This window comes from Mixophyes fleayi, chromosome 2 (genome assembly GCF_038048845.1).
Source record: "Mixophyes fleayi isolate aMixFle1 chromosome 2, aMixFle1.hap1, whole genome shotgun sequence".
NCBI classification, from domain to species: Eukaryota; Metazoa; Chordata; class Amphibia; order Anura; family Limnodynastidae; genus Mixophyes; species Mixophyes fleayi.
Window position 1 is genome coordinate 325,964,096 of NC_134403.1, and position 21,471 is coordinate 325,985,566.

The window sequence follows — 21,471 nt, forward strand, 5'->3', positions numbered from 1 at the left end:
TTTCATCAGTCTCTGTTTTTCTTGTATGTCTGCAAATGCCCAAGACACTTTTACAATAAAGTGTACATTGCGATGTAAATTATTGCGATATTCTTACACCATAAACTAGAACAGTGCTGCCCAACTTAATAAGCATGGATGGCTACCTGTTTTGAATCTAATTGTTGGATGGCCAATTAGAATATAAAAAGAATATCTTATGGTAGGAATAAGAACAATTTTGCTTTTGACACTCAACAAATAATACGTCATAACATTAGAAACATTTTATGCTACCGAAACACAATATGGATGGACACACGCAAACACACATAAACACCATAATAGTCACCCTGGACACAAGAATCAGCACAACAGCAGCCTAATCACATACACACACAAACAAACAGCAGCTACCCTGGCAGCACAGGGTCTGATTTTATTAAGGAACGTAGATGACGATACGTGCAGTATTTTGAGTATAATTGCACTGCTCATGCTCAGAAAAGGACTACATACCAGTCAACGCATGTACATCCAATTCATCTTCGAACGCAAACGACACATCTGGCAGCCTAATATCGTCATGGACAGAATGGGGGGAAAAGGACGTATGCACGTAATCAATATACAGTAAGGACGTTCCAATGTTGACTGCAATTCAAGTCTTTGGACATCTCTAAGGTACATGATTTTCAGTAGAATCGCGTATGCATGCTAGAAGGTGTGTTTGCATTCAAAAGCACATGTAAAACCATTTTATTTACAGTAGATAATAACACCTTCTCAAAGAACCTCAACCTTCTGGCAATAACAGAAACATAACTCACGCAATCAGATACTGGTTCACCTGCAGCCCTTTCACATGGTGGCCTCCATTTTACAGACACCCCCAGAAATGGAGGCAGACAAGGAGGTTGGGTTGGACTACTTATCTATCCACAGTGTACATTCACAGTTCTACCAAATGTCCCATCATTCACGTTCACATCTTTTGATGTACATAGTCACTTCTTATCCTCTAACATCATCATGGGTGATTTCAACATCCCTATTGCTAATCCACGTTTCAATGCTGCTTCGAAACTACTCTCTCTAAAGTCCTAACTTGACCTCTCCCAGTGGATTGAAGCTGCTATTCATCAGGATGGCCACTGTCTTGTTTTCTCTAGACTATGCTCAGTTTCTGATTTCCTTAACACTCCTTTCCCCCTCTCGGATCATCACCTTATTAGCTACTTGCTCACCCCCAGTTCTTTAACCTCCCCATTGTCAAACTCTTCCAAGTCTCCTCTATTGATTTTTAATGGTTTTCCACCTCTTTTCAACACCTTTTCTCCCCAATTTCTACATTCTCCTCCGCCGATAGGGCAGTTCCTAATTTTCAACAAACGTTAGTAACTGCCCTTGATCAAGTGGCTCCAGCGACTAGTCATATGCCGCGCAGACTTCGTTGTCAACCGTGGCACACTAACTATATATGTAGGTGTCATAATCATGCAAAACAGTAAAGTCCTTGCTTGGATAACAGGTTATACACAGTGGGACTGATTCATCAAGGTAAATATCTGCTAATTTTGTGCATAATGTCGTGGTGCCCAGAACCAGGAGATATGTCCATGAACGCAGCCCTGTCCGCTGCATCTTCCTGTGCAAAGGACTCTTACTACAGCACACCATTTCGGGGAGTGTACTGGGTGGTGTTTTGCTATAGTGAATTTACAGTAGGGGCATGCGGGAGGGAAGCGCAAACAACCACGTCCGAATCCAACTCTGGCCTTCTCAAAGTTACTTGTTTTTCTGCCGTATCTCTTGCTCCAGCTAAAGGGCTAGTCTAAGTTATAATCAGTAGTGTTGAAAGTCTCGTATGCATGCTATATATGTATTTGCAATCACGTGCAACTGTAAAAATGTATTTTAAGCTCAGTAAAAATTTAGATCATCCTAATAAATGTATTTAATGGAAACTTTTTTTAAAAAAACAACATTTTTTTTTTTTTACTGTTTTATCATTTATGTCTATATTATGACCAGGTGACAATAATTCAATATTTTTTTTCCCTGTGTGTTCTTTTGCAAATTAATAATCCACATAGGTATTGGATGTATCCTGCAGTAGTAGAGCACAGCAGACCTGCCCCCGATTTCAAAAGCATATGTATCATGAGATCCATGGCTTGATGAACTATTATGCAAAGCCTAAGTACGTGCGTATAATACTAAAACGTGGTTTGCGTCCAGAATGCATGCCTTGATGAATTAGGCCCAATGTCAGGCAAGCAGTTCCTGGTCACTCAACCAATCATAGAGCAAACCAAATGAAATACCAAATATTCACAGCAAACATATAAAATATATATAAAAAAAATCTTTTTACTCGTCAAGGAAAAATTATACCCATAATTCCTGTAATTTTATGAATTCAGGATAAACAAACCCTCTAGTATTATACAGAGACCAGAGTAATCAGTACCCAATATTATCACTATACAATGGTTAAGTAAGTTTCCACAAAAATTTAATTAATTTACTCAGAGCACTGGATACCCAACGATCATACATTAAAGAAATGAAAATAATGTAACGATTAAGTAAATTAAGGCCATCACTCTTTATAAAACATAGTGAATATTCTTACATCAGCAATAGTGAATAATTTATACTATGACCTATGCCAGTGTTGGCTAACCTGTGACACTCCAGGTGTTGTGAAACTACAAGTCCCAGCATGCTTTGCCAATATATAGCAGCTTATTGCTGGAAGGGTATGCTGGGACTTGTAGTTTCACAACACCTGGAGTGTCACAGGTTAGCCAGCACTGACCTATGCCTTAACACCATATAATCCCACTAACCAAAAAAACACATGGGAACATATGTAAGGGAATAATTTTGCCTGAAACTAAGACCTGGAACCAAATTCATCTGTTTAAGGAACTATATGAAAAGAAAAATAATTTATGGATGTATTTGTATGCACCAAAATGCAAATTTTACAAAAATAATTGAGGTACATTCAACTCTAAATGAGCCCCTTGTAGTACAATGAAAGCAGGAAATATCTGTTTATTATTGCCATCCTGATGTAGGGACTTGGAGTAAAATAAATTGTTAAGAATATAGCAGCCTAATTGGTGGGCACAGGTTCTGGACAATGATAACCTACCTAGCATTCCTAACCCACAGAAATGGAAGTCTGGCCACCATCATTATTGATGCCTTCTTGCCTATAACTTTGTAAACGTTATTTGTAGACTAAGAGGGTTTTGGGGCATCTAAGTCTATACTTTTGCAAAGGGCTATCAATTTTCTTGGATATGAAATGTAACATTTATCAATTTAAACAACAAAGCTAAAGAAAAGGTTCAGGAAATGCCTGCAGTATATAAATAAACAGTATATTATAGTAAACATAACAAACTTGATGGAGTAAACTGTAAAAAAAAATATAGGAATTCTACAAATTTATAAAAGGGGTTCCAACCTCCCTGACAATCACAGACAACTCAGATTGCAGATGGGCAAGCAATTGTAATTTAGATAACATTAATTACTTTATTACTTATATTTATTATTATTTATTTAATTGTATTTTATTTATAAAGTGCCACCTTGTTGCCCAAAACTGTACACTAGATAGTCACAGCAACCAAAAGAGCAACGAGCCAACTGTGGGACTTAAAGTCATATTCCCGTGGGGGGTGGGGAGGGGGGTCACATATAATTTGAATTGAAAAAGTCTCCTAAATAAATCACATATTTGTCTTTACAAAATATTTAGTAACGGGCAGGGTCATCACAAATGAATTTGGTACACTGACCACACCCACAATATGAATATTTCCTTAAATTCTCTACTCTAATAAAACTCTCAATAAAAATATATTTTGTCTCTAGTCAAACGCTTGCAAGATTATATTTTCAGATTTATTTGAGCCACTTGTAGACCGTGAATAAATGAGATTTCATTATGTATTAGAATGCATGCTGAGCTGGCAGCGACTTTATGAACAGACTAATGCCCTGAATTTCATTAGCAACAGCTCCAAACCTTACTTCAGATAAATAGAACACAGTGATCAATCCCTGCTTGGATTCACATTGAAGACTCTTTGTGACTGACAAAACTTTTGTGAAACATTTATGGCTAAATACATTTATATATGGAGGGTCATGTACACAACAGCAACCAAAAACATATGGCATCAGGTTAGGTTCCCACAAAAACTACTTACAATAAATAAAAAATTAAAATAGATTTTAAGTCCCAAATTATTATTTTTTTTAGGGGACGGTGGAAAATTATTGTTATCAATATGTATTTATATAGCGGCAGCAAAATCTGTACCGTTTTGCAATTGGGTGCAATCAGCACTCTGTAGACGCGGGCAGAGGATCCCATGTTGTTAATTCATCAAAAATGTTCTGAATAAATAAGAACCACTTTAGAAACAAGTGCATGAAACATAAGAAAGCCAATCAATAAGTATCATAAATATCACATGTCTTTAGCCTTATAGAAATAGCTTACACTCATTCTTCTTGGATTGTACTAGGGGTAGTGGCGGAACTACCATTGTTGCAGCAGGTGCCGTGCACAGGGGCCCATGAGGATAATGGGGCCACTGCATGACAAATGCAGAGTTTCGGGGGACCAGGTTCCCTCCTCCCTGCCTCCCTGCACCAGGGCCCACAGCTCGCTAGTTCCGTCTATGACTAGGGGAAAACATCTGTGGATGCTCTCTACGACAGCTAAGCTTACTGTATACTCGTGTACACCCCATACTTGCCAACTCTCCCAGAATGGCTGGGAGACTCCCGTAATCCAGGTAGTTATCCTAGACTTCCGGGAGAGCAGGCCATTCTCTCATATTTCACTAGGAAGTGGGCAGGAAGGTAGCCTCAATGACGCGATTTGTGGTGAATTGGGTGGTGCCAAAATGTGTCATTTTGGCTCCACCCAATTCACCACAAATCGCGTCATTGAGGCTACCTTCCTGCCCACTTCCTAGTGAAATATGAGAGAATGGCCTGCCCTCCCACCACGCCCCCTCCCTGGACTCCACAATGAATTGTTGGCAAGTCTGGTACACACAGCATTTTGTGGTACACAGCTACACAAATAAAACTGCAGTATTGCTGTATAGGTAGTAATCGATTACCACCATTCCGACACCGAGGACACCTACAATAAAAATCTGAATGTGTAAAAAACGATTTGCATTTAACCAGACTTACCTCCAAAACGACGGTCTACATCTCCGATCGCAGCACCATGCTCCCAGCAAGTTATTCCGATACACACGTCTGGCACCAAACTTTGATGTCATCGCGACCTAAATAAATATTAATTTAAAGCGGCAATACCGGGACCCCTCAGGTTTAGTGTTTAAACACTTAACCAGACATTGCCGCTTTAAATTAAGATTTATTCAGGTCGCTATGACATCAAAGTTTGGTGCCAGATGTGTGTATCGGAATAGCTTGCGGGAAGCATGGTGCTGCGATCGGAGATGTAGACCGTTTTGGAGGTAAGTCTGGTTAAATCGTTTTCTACACATTCAAATTTTTATTGTAGGTGTCCTCAGTGTCGGAATTTTCCGCACCGTTCAACCGTACCCCACCCGCCTGTATGATTTATCTTTTCCCTTTTTCCTTACACAGTCATTACAACATGCTCACAGCTGCAAAACCTAAGTGTTGCTCCATTAGCTATGCAGGTGTATAACTACACAGGCAATTTATTATGATCTCAACTGGTGTATTTATTACAACACACTGACTTGTGTAAAATACATTTATTCTGTACTTGTTATTAGTGACATTAGTTATATATGCGAATATACCCAAGCAATACAGTGTGATATCAACTGGTATTGTCATTTACAAGAACTTTTTTTTGTATTTGTTATGAGTTCCATTATCTCATTACAAGTGGAGAATGGACTAATTTTATACAAACTCTTTAGTCGGTCATAGAGCAATAAAATTAAATATGTCAACGAAAAAAAATTGTCAGTAAGTTCACAACAACCCCATGTCAGTGGGAATGAAACTCACTCAACTATCACCAAAAGTCCTTTAGGGAAAAATAAAATCTATTAACAATCTCCAAAAACCTCTTTCTCTTTCTAATGACGCAGTAGTGGTGTTCATTTGTTTTATTTAAAGAAAATGAGGATCTGACCAATTCTACAACTTGTAGGCAGAAAATTATGAAAACATATCTGAATTGCCTTATAATACATTCACCTGATTATGATCCACTGGAATCTTGGCAGAGAACTCTTCACCAGTGGCCAGAATTCTAGCGCGTTGACTGAATGTATATTCAGTGCTTCTGCTGGAGTTGTAACAAAACGGTGTAGCCATTTTCCCCCCCAACATGTGTGGATGATTCAGCATTGGCTAACCATTAGGTTTCCACACACCCAGCACATGGTTCACAAGAACAATAAATGCCCAATATAAAAACTAATTAACAAAGAAATATTCTAGTTGTGAAACTAGATTCCATAATATATTGAACTGTAAATACAATTTGTTTGGTGTAATTGCTACATTTTTCAGCAGAACCTTCTTGAGCTGTTGAATTGAACACTGGGAGGTCATTTACAATGAACAAAATCACCATGGCACAGTGCAAAATCTTCTTTGGTGGCATCATATGCTTTGATTTGCCTTGGTGCATCGAGTTTTTCACAAAAGTGCATGTTTCTGTGGGGCAAGAAGGTAGGGTTTGCATTGACTGATGGTCGAGCCGGGCAGATTGAGAAAGTTCCTTGCCAAGTGGGGACTGTGCCCAGTTTTGAGGATCCATGCAAAAATGAGATTTCATTTAGGGGAACAAGATTATTAAAATAGGATAAAGTGGCAGAATTGTTTAGGGGCATTGGTTAGCGGAAGGGTACACAGCTATTTGCACTCCACAAAAACCCATACATTGTGAACAGTGGGTGAGGTGTATTGCGTTCCACCAATTGGTTCTGACATGACAGAGTATATTGGTCAAATTCACAAACTGGTAGCTGGATATTGATTAGCCAGTCTGAATAGAATTTCTGAGACTTCATATATCTCTGCCACAATGTGTGAAACATCTGGATTAATATGGTACACCAAGAATAAGCGAAGGAAAGCCTTCCGAAGCAGCAAAAGCTTGTGGCTGTTCACGTCCCAGATGTATTTGGTCAAGTGATCTGAAATTGCTTTTCTGTTTTGTCTCTAACTTTCAATCAATAAAATAATAACATAGTCCTAAAGTATGTTCGTCTCATGACTGTTGTTCTCTAGTAATAAAGGTTTCCCGTTCCCCAGATCCATTCTGCAAGCATCTTAGGCAATGTCAATCAATAAACACTAGCTTACTTTGTATTATCCTTTGAAGTTCTGGCCAAACTTGCTCACTCAGTTGCTTCATAGTCAACCAGGCCTGTCTAGGAACTTTACTTTTATCCACTACCTGTATATATTATGCATGTATTATGTAGGCAGAAACAAAGTTTCCTAAACATATAGGTTACACATGATAATTTTAACAAATGAGCTCACACTATATAGAATGAAGAAAGAGAACATGGGCTGTATTAACAAAAATATGAAGTATGCACACAGATATTTGGCAATCAAGAAAGGTGGCCAATCAGAGATATCATGAGAGTTTCTACCCTGTAGCACTGCCTAACGTAGAACATAGTAAGCAGACATTAAGACCTTTTATATGCTTTTCCATTAATTTGAACTTTTATAGACATACACAGGTAATTACTGTCCCATTGCTATAGAATGACTAATGTAAAAAGGAGATAAAATATCCATGATCTTCAGCATATCAATAGGATCCTTACCTGGACTTTCTTCCAGCTTCCCAATTGTTTCAATCTGTTCCACTAAGTCATTGGAATTCCATTGACTCATTCCAATAAGGATGGCACTTTTCCCTTCAACAACTTCTTCTGCAATGATCAATACAAAACAATAAAAACTTTTTAGGGATTCAATATTCAGCTCAAAAAAACACAACAAAGAAAATACAGTAGGAAACATAGCTACAATATAAAGAGGAAGCTAAACTTTTAAATACGTAATTTTTTTCATCTATTTTTACAAGGTTGGAAAAATTCCAAGAAATAGATGGTGTTGCAGAAGCCAATGTACACTATTCAATGTTACTTGTTTAACACATGAGGAAGTGCAGCTACACCTAAAAAAGATCAGGACAGAAAAAACCATCTGGCTGAGACGGTATTAACCCATGTGTGCTAAGGGACCTAACTTTGGTAATTGATAGATGTATGTAAGGGTCAGTGTCACAAGATTGGTAGAAATCAGATATGGCACCAATTTTTAAAAAAGGGAACAGAAATGCATAGAACTGTGAGCCTAACTTATGTTATGGGTAAAATATTTGAAGGAGTCATCAGGGATGAGTTTACAAACTATTTTGTAGAATATAATTAGATAGTGCCAGAATGGTTTCATGAAAGACTGGTCATGCTTAACAGATATGATAGTTTTTTTGAGGAGGTAAGTTTCAAAGTGGTTCTTGACAGTGTAATTATTACAGAGATATTTTTGGATTTTTTTTTTATACTGTTCAACATAACATAAAAATTAAGAGGCGCTCAATGACTCTGGAACATATAAAATAAACAAAATAATGGTGTGAGAAAAAAAAATGTTGTTTAAAAGTCCACAGAACTAATTTATTGAAAATACAATAACGATCTATCTCACAATATAAAGATACAATATATAAATACGATGTGCACACCTTAAAGCTAATTATATTAGTTACAAGTGACTTTAATATAATGTATACCACTAATAGTAGTCGTATATAAGTGAACAGTATCTTTAAGTCGGGGCTAGCTTCTCGCACAAACTGTTCGTTTTACCTACTAATCCAGTGGTAGTTTTTTAAAAAAAGACATTTCAAGACCTCCTTAAATCTAGTTTCTGACAAATAAACTAAACAATATACTGAAGAAACTTTAAATAAAATAAAAACATTTGATTGCTACCAGGAATACCACATGGGTGTTATAAACATGGGAGAACAAATTGCATAACGTGCAAACATATAAGACAGAAAAGCATAAAATTTAAATCAACACATAATAAAGAAGTATTCAAAATCAAAAGTAATATTAACTGCGATACAAAGTAAGACATTTCTCCTACATATTTAATAACCCCTATTTGACTATATCCATAACAGAGCACTGCTTTAGATTTATGTGGTTTTACTTAGTGTATAGCTACATATATTCTGTTATATATACTTTCCACATAACATTCTGGTATATAAGATGAGAGTACTAGGTTTAGGAGCAAAAGTATGTACATGGATGAACTATAGCGACCCTTTGTATGTGTATACGATATGAACATCTGCTTAATTTTCTTCCTCTCTTGAAACTCTCCACTCCCTTCTTCCCACCCTGTCATACCCTGACCAGTTGACCTCCCTCTACAACCACTCTCTCACCATTGCCCTGGACGCTGTCGCCCCTGCCTCTTCTGTCCGTCATCGTAACTTGATACCCCAACTTTGGCACTCCAAATTCACCAGTTTCCTTCTGAAGTGCACTCGTGTTCCTGAGTGCCTCTGGAGGAAATCTCGCTCCCTGGTCGACATCCTTCACTTCAAATTTATCCTCTCTTCCTACAGCTCCACCCTCTCTCTTGCTAAACAATCTTTCTTCAAGTCCCTTATTTCTTTTTAGACCTACAATTCTCAAAAAACCCAATCTTGACCCCCCCCCCCTCACTCGCTAACTACCACCCCATCTCACTTCTCCCCTTTGTCTCTAAATCACTTGAGAGGATAGCCTGAAACCGACCCACTGGGCACCTTTCGGACAACTCCCTCCTCTCCAATCTGGCTTACGCTCCCTCCACTGAAACTGCCCTGGCAAAAGTTACTTGTCTCGGCTAAATCTAATGGTCACTTCTCCCTGCTTATCCTCTTGGGCCTCTCCACGGCCTTCAATACTATTATTATACAGACCCTTCATCCTCTCGGTCTCTCTGGCTTTGTCCTTGCATGGTTCACCTCTTACCTCACCAGCACAAAAATTAACATTGCCAAAACTGAGCTCATTGTTTTCCTTCCTTCTAGATCTTCTTCCCATCTTGATCTCTCTATCACTGTTAACAAAACCACCATCTCATCTGTTCCCCAACTCCGGTGTCTGGGCACCCTCGACTCCTCCATCTCTTTTGCCCCTCACATTCAATCTCTTGCCCAAACCTGTCGCTTCCAAAGCCGCAACATCGCCGCATTTCACCTTTCCTATCTCAGCATGCCACTACAACCATTATCCATGCACTCATCATTTCCTGGCTTGATTACTGTAACCTTCTCCTCACCGGCCTCCCTCTCTCCCACCTTGCCCCCCTCAGGTCTATACATAATGCTGCTGTGAGACTCATCTTCCTCTCCCTCCGCTCCTCTTCTGCCTCCCCACTCTGCCTTGACTCACACTGGCTTCTTTCCCCTACAGAATCATTCTCAAACTCCTCACCCTCATCTTCAAGGCCCTCTCCCACTTCACTGCCCCTTACATCTCAAACTTCCTCTCTACTCACACCTCATCCCGTCCCCTGTGATCAGCTAATGACCGTTGCCACTCCTCCACTCTGATCACCATATCGCACTCCAGATTTCAAGATTTCTTATGTGCTGCCCCCTTCCACTGGAACAACCTCCCCTGCTCCATCCGACTGTCCCCTAATTTGAGCACTTTCAAACGAACACTTAAAACTCATCAGTTTTTCAAAGCCCATCAGCCACTCACCTAACCTGGTCTCCATGCCTTATTTCTACACCTCTCTCTTCCCCTGTCCCGCCACTCGCTTCTCTTGCGATTGATCCCCTCTGACTTCCCATTGTGCTTCCTGTCTGTTTGCCTTGCCTTTAGGATGTAAGCTCTCACGAGCAAGGCCCTCTTCCCTCCTGTCTCTCTATCTAGTCTTCTACTCCAACTTCACTATGTAAGCTATGTTTTGAGCTTCGGAGTCCTGGTATTTTTTGTTTATTGTTTTGTAAGGTTTTACCCTTTATGGTCCACTGTCTGTATTCTGTACGGTGCTGTGGAAACCTTATGGTGCCCTTTAGCCTTAGGTTTAAAAGCAGCTCGGAGGTACAATCTTGCACCTGGGCAACAGCAGCAGCTGCAGAAGGGACAAATCTAAAATGTGTTGATAGATTTAGAACCTATCAACACATCTACACTAGGTTAACTGTAAATCACAGTGTAGAAATAAAGCTGCCCAGTAAGTGTGTATTGAATGTAGCAATAGACATTTTTTCCCTGCATGTAAAAAATAAAATGTATTTATTATATTTGCAGCTTTTGCATCACAACACGGTTTGTCCAGGTGAAAATTAGGCCCATTTATCTGGATTTACTAATATTCTCTTCCATTGGCTCACAGAAATATTTGTTTGCCTCCTAAATTTATAACATCATCTATGCTTTAGTGCTTTGTCATAAAGTGTGTTTTGTATTATTTGAACTAGGAATTATAATGAAATTGCATGCCAAGCAAGTATCAAACAAGAAAAAGTGCTTCATTTTTCAAACATTTGAAAGTCAGGAAGAGCTGGGGAGGAAGGTAGTGATTGCAGTAAGGGGGCACATCTATATAGTGTAAATAAAAATTTCCACACAGCTGCTGCATGGGGTGAGATACATTGTAATTACCTTCACTACCCAGACACATTTACCTGAAACCTGATAATTCAAAAACGTAAAGATCTATGTGGCAAATATAACCCATACCTGCCAATTTTAATATATGGAGCTCTGGGAGATGTTGGATAGGGGGGGCGTGGTGGGAGGTCAGAAGGAGATGGGAGACTGTCAATTGCATCATCTTGGCGGGGCCAAAATGACACAATGCACCGCAAATTGTTTCATTGAGGCTACCTTCCTGTCCACTTCACTAAGTAAACAGGGTGCAGGAGAATTTCCTGCTCTCTCGGGAGTCCGAGAGACCCACCTAGAATTTGGGAGTCTCCAGGACATTCCAGGAGAGTTGGCCAGTATGATATAACCCCTATACCATCTATAACCATTTTCTATATACAATATCAAATAGAACACCTACCTCTCCTAAGGCAGCCGCCATCTTTGGGGGAAGAGGGTAAATTTAGGGCTTATAAGGCTAGCACCCTCCACCATATCATCTTAGTAATGACAACAGATGTGATCACAGTAAATGGAGAAAATGTATTCAGGCTACTCAGTTCCAACCTAAGTATATGACATGACAGAGGCCAGCCATAGAAACCCTAAAAAGCAATGAAAATAGAGTTTGGCTTTAAGAATTGAGATATAAATAGTATTGATGTTCCCTTACTTTCCTGAATACTAAAACAGCTAAATGAGCGATGAATAAGCACGACATTAAAATGAACACGTACTGATTTTGTAAATTATAAATATTTGATTCAGCGCTAAAAAATTGCTATGACATCTCAGCAGATGGACCATGAAATCACTCTTTAGAATAGATGTCTTTATACATGGTACGTAAAACTAAGCGCAATGTGTCAAAAAAAACTATTTACTTTAAACAATTGTAACACTTCTGTGTGTTTTGTCAATGAAGGATTAGAGGAAAATAAAAGACTTCCATGTTGCAACGTTTGTACTAATTGGTCACCCAGACAGCTATATTACACTTCTGATAACACTTCAGGTTTGACCAGATGATGAGCTCACATTAAAATATATTAAAGGCAATCTTGTGGATGAATACAAGTAGAAAACAGGGCATGCAAGCAATAAGGATGTGCCCAGAGCAGAATTAGCATAGAAGACACAAGAATGGAAAGGAATATATGTGGCAGCATGAAACACATAAATGTTTTGTACGCAAGAATCTAAAGGTCGACTGCCAAAATTAAGCTAGAATTAAACAGCCGAAGAAGCAAAGTTATAAACAGAAGGTCACACATTTTATAAAAGATGATGACATTATTTCAAATATTCTTCAACTATTGGGGCTGCCATTAACACCTATGTGGGTGCATCATCAAAGATTTAGTTAACAAAGTTTTGTATAACTGCCGAGGTATTGCTCAGACCCAATGGCATAACCAAATACTCATAATAGCCATCTTGAGCGTTAAAAACAGTATTCTTTTTGTCCCCTTTTCTGATGAATGAGGTTGTATGCCCATATGAGATCCAGTTTAGAAAACACAGTTGCGGCTTTTATTTGAGAAAGAAAGAAATCATGGGAAAATTATTTTTTTATTTCACAGTAATAGCATTTAAGCCATGGTAGTCAATACATGGGCGCAATCCCCCATCTTTTTTCTTAACAAAAAGGTCCTGGCTTCTATTAAATCCACAATCCAAGATTTCTTGGATAAACTCAGTCATAGCTTTAGTCTCTGGGATAGACAATGGATAACAATGACCACAAGGAGGAATTTTGCATGGGAGAAGATCAATGGCGCAATCCCAAATACGATAAGGAGGCGTTCAGTTGCCTTTTGTTTACTAAAAACATTGGAGAATTGAGCATACCAATGAGGAAGAGACAGATCCATCTCTCAAGCTGAAATAGGTAATTGAACAGGTGTTATAACCTTCTGTAAACAGTGGGAATGACAAGACCAGTGCAGTATGCCAATCAAGGCAATGACCTGAATCTGCACAATAGAGACATAACCTATTTTTAAATGCTCCTCAGAAGAAAGACGAGATCAACCCAACTCTGGAGGAGTAGCCAGGGTTTGAAACCGGGGAACTAGCCAAAAGACAGTCCTACTCCTGTGTTCGTTCTCAAAAATGGAGATCTACTTGCAAAGTGAAATGAGATTGTCAAGAGCGGAAGAAAGTTCCAGCCAAGTAAACACGTTCTTAATACGATAATCAATGCCAGAGCTGCAAAGTCATCATCCTGAATTAAACAGTATACCCAGAGACTGAGCCCCTTAGCAGAGGTGTAGTATGTCCAAAGCAGCGTTAGATGCTCTAACATGTTCATCAAACATCTTCTTAAAGATGTCCAAGAAAGTGGTGCAATTATGTAAAAGTGGATCATTGCATTCCCATAAGGGTGAGGCCTAGGCAAGTGCTTGCCCGGACAAGAGAGAAATTATGAAAGCGACTATCCTCAAAATGAATAGCACATTGATACAAATATGCTGTGGCTTATAGAAGGTAAATCCAGTGGCTTGTGACATTATCTTGAAAGCAACTCAGTGAAGAAACTCACAAAACAAGACAATGTAGTGATTTTCAAGGATGACATCTACATCATCACATAAGGGAATCAAACTTTTGCATAAAGAAAAAACATAGATGAATTGTACCAAAAAGCTCATCTACATTCATATGTGGCACTAAAGTCTAAGAGATAGAATCCTCGAAGCAATAGGGAAGCTATATAAAGAGGATCTTGTTAATGGTATCAACACTGATCAGTGCAGCCAGATAATGAAATGCACTAGCTGCTTCAAAGGAAAAAGAAGAGACAAATAGTGTACAAAAACCAGCAGCAGTAGAGCTAAATTACCGCTAGACTTAATACACATGGAGGTTTGTGGACTGATAATTGTTGAGAACCACTGAGGAAGGAAGAAGCCTTTTCTCAAGTTCATTAAAGATCATTCAAGAATCCACAAAACAGAAAAAAGGAAAAAAACACAAAAGACCATAGTCTATCTGCATCACAGCAAGGATAAAGTATCAGAGACAAGTACTACAGAAAGTAGCCTGGGCTGCAGCATATTAGAATATTTGGAAGTAAGGCTTATTTACCTGTCCCAACAGAAAAACATACCTAGTTAATAGTCAAAGGGGCATATTCAATTGACGGCGGGACCGCCGAAAATCCCGCGCTCAAAAACTATTACCGTTGATACGGTAATCTCTCGCTCAGGGGGCTGCGAGCTGAAATCCAGCAATTAAATTACCGTATTAACGGTTTTTCTGCGCACGGTAATCCTGCGCGGACCACAGGAATTTCGGCAATCCCGCCGACAATTTATTACCCCCCAAAGACTCTGTTCACAAAACCTCACAAGTAGTCCAGCAAGAGGAACATGGAAAAAGCAAGGTGACATTGTCATCAAATTAGGCCTATTTATTAATTGAAAAAGGAGAGAATAGTGTTCTTCCTCTACCTTCAGTTACAAGATCCACAAGATGGACAATGAACATTCCATTCAATGAACATTCCTATCCAACAAAGTGTAAACTGCATCCGAATCTAAGTCAGAGTTGTCAAAAAAAGATGCAAAAACTGTCTATCAATAACAAGCAGAAGTAGATTAAAGTTGATAATGAACAGGTGACATCTCCAGCTCCAGATCTGGGAACTCTGAACCAAGACGGGACTCTCCTAATAATTAGTTTTCGGGTTGGGGTGTTAAAATAAGGTTTATTCAAACGGTGACTTAGTAGATATCACTTCTGCATCACAGCACTGGGGTCATGAGTTTGATTCCCGACCATGGCCTTATCTGTGTGAAGTTTGTATGTTCTCCCCGTGTGTGCGTGGGTTTCCTCCAGGTGCTCCGGTTTCCTTCCATACTCCAAAAACGTACTGGTAGGTTCACTGGCTGCTATTAAATTGACCTTAATCTCTCTCGCTCTGTGTGAATGTGTGTATGTTAGGGAATTTAGACTGTAAGCGCAAATGGGACAGGGACTAATGTGAGCGAGTTCTCTTTACAGCGCTGTGGAATTAGTGGCGCTATATAGATAGCTAATGATGATACTTATTGCAATAACTACTGTGCTTAATTGTATATGTTTTGGATAAAGTTTTAAAATTTGTGTAACAAACAGGAAACTTGAAATTGAGAGTTGATGTGATAAGTACTGCCACAGTAAAATCACTAAGAAAAAATAATTTAAAAGACCAAAAAGAAACAAGAGCTGTTTCACAGCATGGTTATTGCCGTTGTTATGGTCAGATTTTCAAAATTTCCAATTTCATTCTGATACATATTATTTGGTATCCCACATACTATATTTTATATTTTGCTTCTCAAAATCCTTATTTATGCATAGCGCCATAATTATTTCATCCAAATGCATCCATTCTCTTTGTCAGATCTGTTTTAATTGCTGGTAAACTCTGTTGCCTGAACCTCTGCATTGCAGTGACAATGTGACATATACAAGTAATGTTTGACATAAGACAACTTCTTAGCTGTCAATTGTGTAAATGAGATATGTTAAAATGACTTACAAGTACTATATTTGTACAGACGGAAGCATCAGTAACATACTGTGGCATTTTAAACAGAGCCAGCTAGCCAGATCAATTTCATAAATGGGCACACACGCTAATATTGTCAAAATGTTCTGGTTGCCATAGTGACATATAAAAGCCTTGCAACAAATACCCATGAGATGAGATGCTGCTATTGTTCTAGGATATGGTCAAAAATAAATCCAATTATATCTGCTTATTATGGTGACAATCACAAATACATTTCACAGTAGATCTCCATAACACCTTCACCTTTTACAAGAAAGGGGGCTAATCATACTAATTTGTAAATTTTGCGGTTTGATAGACTAAAAAGTGTGCACTATAGAGGCCAAAATGGAGGCTGATGTTCTCCAGCTCTTATAGGCCTTCAGCAGTTGTTGAACTACATGCTGCGGTACAGGGATTAGGCCATACTTGCCAACTCTCCCGGAATGTCGAGGAGACTCCCGCATTTCGCGTGAGTCTCATGGACTCCCGGGAGAGTGTGGCAATCTCCCGCATCTGCCCACTTCCTAGTGAAGTGGGCTGAATTAGGTCCAAAACGCCGCAATTCACCGGGAATCGCTGTAAAATGATGCGTGTGCGTCATTACGTCACGGGGGCTGGTCCAAAATGACGCGAATTTTGGAGCCCCATCCCCCATCATGCCCACCTCCCCCGACAGGCTCCCGGAAGTCAACTGTAGAAAGTTGGCAAGTATGGGTTAGGCACCCTAAATGACTTCAGGAAAAATCTATTATGCAAAGTAGAACTAAGCAACCGCTCAGTTCTCTATATTAACCACACTTCCAAGAGCATCTTTCCTATATCAAGTTTCACTGTGACTGTAAATGTATGATCTGCCAGAGCATGGCAGGAAGTGAGGTCATTGGCTATGCATGCTGGGAAGTTCTTGTTCTCTGTTCTGCATTCTTGTTATGTATGTAATGCTGAGTGAACATTTTATGTTTCATTCCTGAGAATTATCACTCCAGTTTTTCTACACCCATATCTACAAGGTGTCAGAAGTTGGCAGACATGGCTCAAGGTCTCAATCGCATTGATCCTCTCATCTTTAATGAAAACATTGCTGACAACTGTCTCCAGTTCTGGAAGAAATGGAAAGTATACTGCATTGCTGGGCTGAGAAGTCAAAAAAGGTACAAGCATATACTTTACTAAATCTGGCTGGTGCAGATGCAGTAGATAAAGCGGACACATTTGTCTATGAGGGAGGGGCGGATAATGAGAACCCTGAAGTGCTACTATGAGAGTTTGACAGACAAATATTTAATACCACAAACCAAAAGCAATGAAAATGTGAAATTAATTGTGTCAACATTATAACTAGTAGCAAAAAGTGTGATTTTGGCACCATCACTGACAAACTAATCAGAGACAGAATTGTTTGCAGTAATCATAATGATAAGCAATTGTTAAGAGAATAGAATTTGACTTTAGAAACTGCCGTTCACATCTGTATACTTAATGAACAGTCTGAGAGCAGTACAAGGGAATTAGGGAAGAAGGCTGAAGTATTTAGTATGCAGCGCACAACACCACAATACATGTAATGACAAAACAGTGGCGGGCACAGCCCACCTAAATGACAAAAATGCCCAGCCTTTAATAGACGCTGTAACTTGTGTAATGAATGAAACCACTTTGCCAAATGCTGCAGATCCAAATACACAATGGTAATTAGCATGCCACGGGGAACACTGAGGAAAAGGTAGTTGCATAGTGTCAATAATGGATCAGATCCTGCCAATGCAATATATTGTGAAAGTGTAGTGCTCTGGTCACTGAAAAGGTAGAAATCTTTACCAGACTCTTTGTCAAACACAAAGGAAACATACTAAAAATAAAAATTTACATTGATGCCAAGAGCAATGTCATGTCAAAGACTCTACTGCACAGAACAAGCCCAAAAGCACTAATTAACCAGACAGATTCAGTAAACCTTGTGCACATGGAGGTCAAATCATTAAAACTATGGGCATTGCCACACTAGTGTTCACGTGTGCGCCATTACAGTTTCACATCAATGACCGTAACGTCAGACCACTACTAGGACTGCCTGATAGCATTAAACTGGGCTTGATACACCTGGGAGCTGAAGTCCATATGGTACAGCCAGAAACTCCAGAACTCAAGGAATTCAAAGACCTGTTTGACTCTTGATACCATAGGTAAACTCCCTGTCATTTACCACATACGACTGGATAAATTAATTCTCCCCACAGTCTGTGCACCACAAAGCATCCCTGTTGCCATGAAGGACAAAGTGCTTGCTGAACTAGACTGTATAACAAAGGTTTGGTATAATTACACCAAGAGAGGAAGCTACACAGTGTGTCTCAACCATGGTAGCTGCAGTGCAAAAAGACGGGTCAGTCATTGTTTAGGCTTTAATCCCTAACATATACACACACACAAATAGAGAGAGAGAGCGAGAGACTCGGGTCAATTTGATAGCAGCCAATTAACCTACTAATATGTGTTTGGAGTGTGGGAGCACCCGGAGGAAACCCATGCAAAAACGGGACATACAAACTCCACATAGATAAGGCCATGGTCAGGAATCAAACTCTTGACCCCAGTGCTGTGAGTCAGAAGTGCTAACCACTAAGCCACCGTGATGTCCAAGTCTCCATCAGTGTACCATCCTTTGCCTCTCTATAAACCAGCTTCTGCTCCTTTTAATATTTCAGCCTGCACCCCTTAAGTTATACCAGCCTACACAGTCTCACTGCACCAGGCTCAACCCCACAATACTCTAGCCTTGCAACTTCAATATATAATAAGTAATAATTAAACTATTAGAGATACATTTACAGATTTTATATACTAACAATTATTATGTTAAATGATTTCTGTGTTTGGTGACCTCCTCATAATGACTGCCCCCTGTTAGGATTCTGTGTCAGAAACCAGTATTGAAGTTGTCCCTTTTTTGACTAATTTTATATGAAGAGGTGAGGGTAGAGAGAAAAACAACGGATATGAAGACAAAAATACTTGAATTTAACATATCCAACTTAAAAAAACTTTCAAACACACAAAAGCCACACATGTAATCAAGATAGCCCCAATGGTTCCTCATTTTCAAACTAAAATAAGCAGATAAGCAGTTAAGGGGAAAAATGGAAAGATTTAACTTAATGGAGGAGCAGATATAAAGTAGTAACAAGAAGGACATTCTCATTCATTACAACATGCAAGTTTTCAGGCAGACCTGAAATCCTACAAAAGTATGTGCAAATTGAGTTCTCAAATTTAGAATGTGAATGTGCACATATAGCCGTGGCCAGAAATATTGTCAATCTTGCACTTTTTTTTTTAAATAACTCACAATTTAATCTAAATATAAGTTGATATTAATAACAGTATATGATGAAGAGTATATAAATAATCTATTATTTAATAATTCATTATATAACATAAGAAAAGATTCAGCCACAATGGAATAAGAAGGTGAGAAGGTACAAAACTCTCCTCCCCCAATACAAACAGAAGGTTTGTGAATGCTAGTGCAAGTCTCTTTAGTTGGTCAAAATTAACATATGAAAGGCTGTGATCTGTTTCCTGTGGAAAGGTAAACTCCACCCAGGAAAAAGAATTTTGATCTCATGCAACAAGAGGAAGTGAAGCTCTCTTTGTTGGCTGATTTGACCTGAATAGGACATGCAGAGATGGCTCCCGGCTGTTGGAAACTAAGTTTAATGGAATGGCGGTCTGTATATGGGGCATGGGAAGGCCCTGGCTAGCAGGATAAATGTTATAAAGAAGTTTTGAATGGAATGAATGGAAGGTGAGTGAATCTGGATTGTGATGGATTGTAAATGGAGTAAATTTAAATGAAGTGTAATGTGTTTTTGAATGGAAAAGGGTTGAATTTGGATATATACTGTGTGGTTCTGTGTTGGTTTACTGTTATAATGGAGGTTTGTTAGATTATTTGAATGGAATATTGATAAGGTGTAACTGTTTTTTTGTTAGGCTATTTGAATGGAATTGTTTGAGTTCAGATAAAATTGAGTTATTAAAGTTTTCATTTCATGTAAAAGGCTAATGGAAATTACAAATGCTGTGTAATTGAAGTGTATGGTTATAGTTTGTTTAATTCAGTTTAGTGTAAAGGTATAGTAAGTGCATGGAAGATATGCATGTTAGATAGAATGGTTGATTTGGAAAAGTATTTAACGGGAAAATGAAGAAAACATGTAGATGGTATAATGTTTGTTATATTACTGAGATTTTGATTTAGATAGAATTGGAAAGCCTGCTATTCTGCTGTTGAAGAGTGTGGATGAGATCAGGACTTAGATGCATAGCAAATGATTGGATTGTTCAGGAAGTGGTCAGATTGTTCAATATAAATTTCTGTTAGATTGTTGGTTTAAAGGGTAGTTTTTAACTCTGAAACTTTAAAATAATGTGGTTTATTGCTGGAGAGATTGAAATAGTTAATATGGCAGCAAGGTGAAATACCATGTGTTCAGAGCAGGCTGAGTTCAGACAATAGAGAAAATGGATCTAGAAGCTACCATGCTTGTAAAATGGCTGCCATCTAGAAACTTCCATGTGAGTGGAGTGTGGATGGTGTGTAGTGACTGTTGCAGGGCATGATGAAAGTTATACTACACATATTGGACTTTGACTTAGACAAGTGAAATGAAATATTAGGAGAATAAATGGTAACCATTTATATGTGAGATGAATGGAGTTTATAGTGTGAGAAGATTTGGTTGTGGAATGTATGTTTAAAAAGTGGGTTATAGAATGGAGTCTTGCCTGTGCCCCCTCCTCCCCCCCCACAGGTTTTCCCTCTGCTCCCCCTTTACACACACACATTCACACACCTTCAGACAATAGTTTGTCAAAACACAGACACAATGACTTTTGTTTATTTATATATTATTATTATTATTGTTTATTTGCTAGGCGCCACATGGTTTCCGCAGTGCCATACACGGCACAAACAGTATACTATACAGGGTAAAACAATACAGAACAATAAACACAAAGTACCAGAACTTCAGAAACTCCAGGCAGGCAAATACTGTAAAGATGGAGCGGAGGAACAGGTGTGGAGACAGGAGGGGAGAGGGTCCCTGCTCATACGAGCTTACATCCTAAGGGAGGGTATACAAAATCAGGCACAAGAGGAGTGAAGCAAAGGGGAGAGAAAAGGAGCCAGGGGAGAAACAGAAGAGGTGGGAGGTTAAGTGGATGGTTGGTAGGCCTTAAGGAACAAGT

General features: G+C 38.9%; 1 protein-coding gene across 1 annotated transcript in view; it reads right to left on the minus strand.

Moving 5' to 3' along the window:
• The window catches only part of PITPNM3 (PITPNM family member 3), a 438,571-nt gene that overhangs the window by 221,194 nt on the left and 195,906 nt on the right, over window positions 1-21,471 (minus strand). Inside the window, exon 3 of the mRNA XM_075196781.1 lies at window positions 7,827-7,934. Coding sequence (XP_075052882.1) covers window positions 7,827-7,934 — 108 coding nt within the window. The remainder of the gene's footprint in view (window positions 1-7,826; window positions 7,935-21,471) is intronic.